Consider the following 4,259-nt stretch of genomic DNA (forward strand, 5'->3'; position numbering starts at 1 on the left):
GGGGGGGGGGAGTCCTAGTTTGGGGGAGTACAACCGGGGGTGGGGGGGTGAGCTCACTGCCCGGGGGCGGGCGGTGGGAGGTGCCTCCCGAACCCCATCCAATGAGCGGGCGGGGGGGCGGGGGGGCCGGGCTATAATGCTATTGATGCCGGGCGGCGGAGACAGACAATACCGCGCCCCCGGAGTCGGGCTGCCCGGAGCGCCCCTGCCCCGCTCCTCTCCCACCATGATGTCCATGAACAGCAAGCAGGCGTTCAGCATGCACCCCATCCTGCACGAGCCCAAGTACCCCCACCTGCACACCAGCTCCGAAGCCATCCGCAGAGCCTGCCTGCCCGCCCCCCAGGTGAGCCGGCCGGGTTTCGACGGGGAAGGGAGGGTCCGCACCCGCGGAGCGTCCTCCCCAACTTCACTTCGGCAGCCGCCGGGCTCCCGTCTGGGTTTGGGGTTGTTTTTTTTTTTTTTTTTTTGGGGGGGGGGGGGGGGGTGTTCCCCTCGCTCCTCCCGGACGGGCTGGGGACTGTCGCTGCCCCCCTCCCTTCCCCCGGGTGCTCGGAGCGGGGAGAGGGGCTGGGGGAGCCGGGGGAAGAGTTGGGGGTCCGTCCCGGGCTGGCGTAGGGCAACCGTCGAGCCCCGCGGACGCTCCGCGGGACCCCACCCTGCTCCCCCCGCCGCGGCGGCTGCTCTTTTCTGGGGGGAGGTGGCCCCGGAGGGACGGGTGGGTGCCCGGGGTCCGGCACCCTGCGCCCGCTCCTTTTAATTAGCGGGGGGGTGCGGGTTGGACTCGGCTCCTCTCCGCCGTCCCGGGCACTGCCGGGGGCGCAGCGCGGGACCTCCCCAGCGCCGCTTTCCTTCTAATCCTCTCCCGCTCTCTCGGTTTGTTCTTGCTCCCACTTTATCTTCCCTCCCCCCCGCCCCCCGTCCAGATCCAGGGTAACATTTTTGCGGGCTTTGACGAGACCTTGCTGCGGGGTGCTGAGGCTCTGGCCGCCGTGGATATCGTGTCGCAGAAAACCCACCCCTTCAAGCCGGATGCCACCTACCACACCATGAGCAGCGTGTCCTGCACTCCTACCTCGTCCTCCGTCCACCTGCACCACCCGTCCGTGCTGACCACGCACCATCCCCACCACCACCACCACCAGCCCTCCCAGGGCTTGGACGGCGAGCTCCTGGACCACCTCAACTCCGCTCTCCCGCTGGGAGGGGTGCCAGGCCCGGAGGTGGGCTCCACACCTTCGCACCCTCACTCCCACATGTCGGCCATCAACCACATGGCCCACCACTCCCAACCTATGAACATGTCCCACCCCCACGGCCTGGCTTCCCACGCTGTCATCTCCGGCCCTGAGACGGAGACGGACCCCCGGGAGCTGGAGTCCTTCGCCGAGCGGTTCAAGCAGCGAAGGATCAAGCTGGGGGTGACCCAGGCGGACGTGGGCTCCGCGTTGGCCAACCTGAAGATCCCCGGGGTGGGCTGCCTTAGCCAAAGCACAATCTGCAGGTTTGAGTCCCTCACCTTGTCCCACAACAACATGGTGGCCCTCAAACCCATCCTGGAAGCGTGGCTGGAGGAGGCCGAGCGGGCCCAGAGGGAGAAAATGACCAAACCTGAGATCTACACAGGGGGTGACAAGAAACGCAAGCGCACCTCCATCGCCGCCCCTGAAAAGCGGTCGCTGGAGGCCTATTTTGCCGTGCAGCCGCGGCCCTCCTCGGAGAAAATTGCCGCCATCGCCGAGAAGTTAGACTTGAAGAAGAACGTGGTGCGGGTCTGGTTTTGCAATCAGAGACAGAAGCAGAAAAGGATGAAATTTTCTGCCACCTACTGAAGAAGGGGCTGGGAGGGCAGTGATGGGGGGAGTGCCTGCCCCCCCTCAGCCAGCCCACAGCGGTCCCAGCCCCTCCGAAACGGGCAGGGTTTGGGGTTGTTGGTTTTTTTTTTTTGTTGTTAAAAAAAAATTGGGAGGGGAAAAAAAAGAAAAATAAACCTAAAAAAGGGAAACCCGCCCAAAGCAAAGCGAACAGTTTGGTGCCTGCTCCTCACCCCCGGGCGAAGTGGCCCCGCTGTTATGACTGGTACAGACTGCTTTTGTAGATAAAACTGGAAAAAAGATGGAGAAAAAAGAAAAGACAAAACGAAAGGCTTAGGAGAGGGGGGAATTTCGGGGTGCCCGGAGTCAGGGCAGCAGCAGCGAGAACCCGGCGAGTCTTTGTTGCACCCCCTCGTCCCGTTCCGTCTCGGCCGGGGCTGTGGCACCGCTCTCTCCTCGGTGCCCGCTCCTCTTCTTTTAAAAAATTAAAAAAAAGAAAAAAAACTAAAAAATTTAAAACAAATAAGAAAGAAAACGAGCTGGAAGCCGCCGTGGACGGCTGTAAATACGGAGGTGCCGGCCCGTGCCCCCCCTGCCAGGTCCCCCCGCACACACCCGCACACACACGCACTTGCATGGTTTTGTTCGCTCCCCCCCCCCCCGCCCCCAGCAAACCCATCGCATTTTCGCAATAACGTTTCTGTTTCTACCTCATCGGCTAAATTAAAAAAAAAAAAAAAGAGGGGAAAAAAAGAAAAAAAAAAGAGGGAAAAAAAAGAGAAAAGAATAAAAAAAAAGAAAAAAAAAATTGGCACGTCCCTGGAGTCACGGTTTGTTCGGGGAGAAAAACGGAGATTTTATTTTGCTTTGGTTTCACTCAAACTGTTCGATAGCCGTATGATTTCACTGTAAAAAAAAAAAAAAAGAAATAATAACAATCCTACGCTTCGACAATCAAACCATTTTGGGGCTGGGGGGAGCGGCGGGACCGGCCCGGGGACGCGGGGGCGCCCGGCCGCCTTTGCAAATAGTGAACTCTGCACTTTCTAAGGCAAGAATACTCTTTTTTTTTTCTTTTTTTTTCTTTTCCTTTGCATATTTAATAGAGAAATTTGCCTCCTTTTCCTTTTTTTTTTCTGTTTGGTTTTTTTTTTTTTTTTAATTTAAATTAAACGAGATTTCGTTTCGCTGTGTGTGTGCTGAATGAAATTTGGTGTCTGTGTACGCTGCAGCATTTCAAATAAATCATGCACGTTTTACCTCACCTTCCTGCCTCCTGGAGTCACTGCGGCCCCGGGGACCCCCTCCCCTCCCGGCCCGGGGACCCCCGGTACCGGCCGGGGCGGGTCCTCCAGCCCATCCCCGCCGCCTCCGGCCGGGCTGGGGGGCTCGACCCTTCCTCCTCCGTGGGGAAAAAAAAACGAAATGAAACGAAAGTCAACGAAACGCGGGGCAGAGCCGCCCTCGGCCACCCCGGGAGGGAGCGGGGTCTCTCCCGCAGCGAACCCGCCGGTGTCAGCCCCGCCGGGGGGGCTGGAGACGGACGGGGGGGTGCTTTTTCCCTTTCCCCGCCCGGGACGAACCCAAACTCGGCGTGTTTTGACGCCTCACGGATGGCTGCCGGGGTGGGTTCTGTTTTAAAGCCCGGACGATGCTCCCGGGGGCTGAATTCGTTGGGTTCTAAAATCCCCCGCGCCCTCCCGCAAACGGCTGCGGGACGCGCTATGCCCCTCGGCCCCCCCTCCGCCTTCCCGGGGGGGTCCCTCCAGGCAGCCCCTACCACCCCCTCCCCGGCCCCGGCCGGGCTGCGACGGAAAAGGGCTGAGAAAGGGATATTTTAACTCCCGGCTCCGCTTTTCCTCGAGTTTCGGCTCCCGCAGCCGCTCGCAGCGAAACCGCTCCCGAAAGGAGCGTTATGGGGAGCAGAACCGCTGTGCGGGGGGGCGCGGTAAAAAGTGGGGTGCTTCAGTTTGTTTTATTTTTGTTTGGTTGGGTTTTTGTTATTTTTTTTTTCGTTTGGGTTTTTGTTTGTTTCTTTGTTGTTTGTTTTTTTGCTTTGGTTTGGGTTTTGTTTTTTTATCACTTAGTCAGGGAAAATAAATAAATATCTATCCATCTACCCAAGCGCAGGGAGCCGGGACCTGCGGCTTCGTAATTCGGGCTGGAGAGTGGTGCGACGCTGCACCCCGACAGCCGGGGGCACGGAGCGGCTCCCGAACCCGCAGATTTTACGGCGGGGGGGGGGGGGGGGGGCGGGGAGGAAACTCTAAAATAACAAAATAAACGGAAAAGAGGGGAAAATTGCGCAGCGGCCGAAATAACTGCCGGAGGAGCCGCCTCAGCCCGAGCGAGCGGGGCGGGCTGGGCGGTGCGGGCAGACCCCGCACGGTGGGACCGGCAGCGGCAGCGGGGGCCGCCCGTCCCGGGGGGGGTGGGGTGGGTGTG

General features: G+C 59.8%; 1 protein-coding gene across 1 annotated transcript; it reads left to right on the forward strand.

The window, feature by feature from the left end:
- Window positions 1–226: 226 nt before the first annotated feature.
- On the forward strand, window positions 227–1,832 carry LOC134520866 (brain-specific homeobox/POU domain protein 3). The gene is made up of 2 exons (XM_063346738.1): window positions 227–346; window positions 927–1,832. Exons 1-2 carry the CDS (start codon window positions 227–229, stop codon window positions 1,830–1,832), a joined length of 1,026 nt encoding a protein of 341 aa, XP_063202808.1.
- Window positions 1,833–4,259: the final 2,427 nt, after the last annotated feature.

This window comes from Chroicocephalus ridibundus, chromosome 9 (assembly GCF_963924245.1).
Source record: "Chroicocephalus ridibundus chromosome 9, bChrRid1.1, whole genome shotgun sequence".
Lineage (NCBI taxonomy): Eukaryota > Metazoa > Chordata > Aves > Charadriiformes > Laridae > Chroicocephalus > Chroicocephalus ridibundus.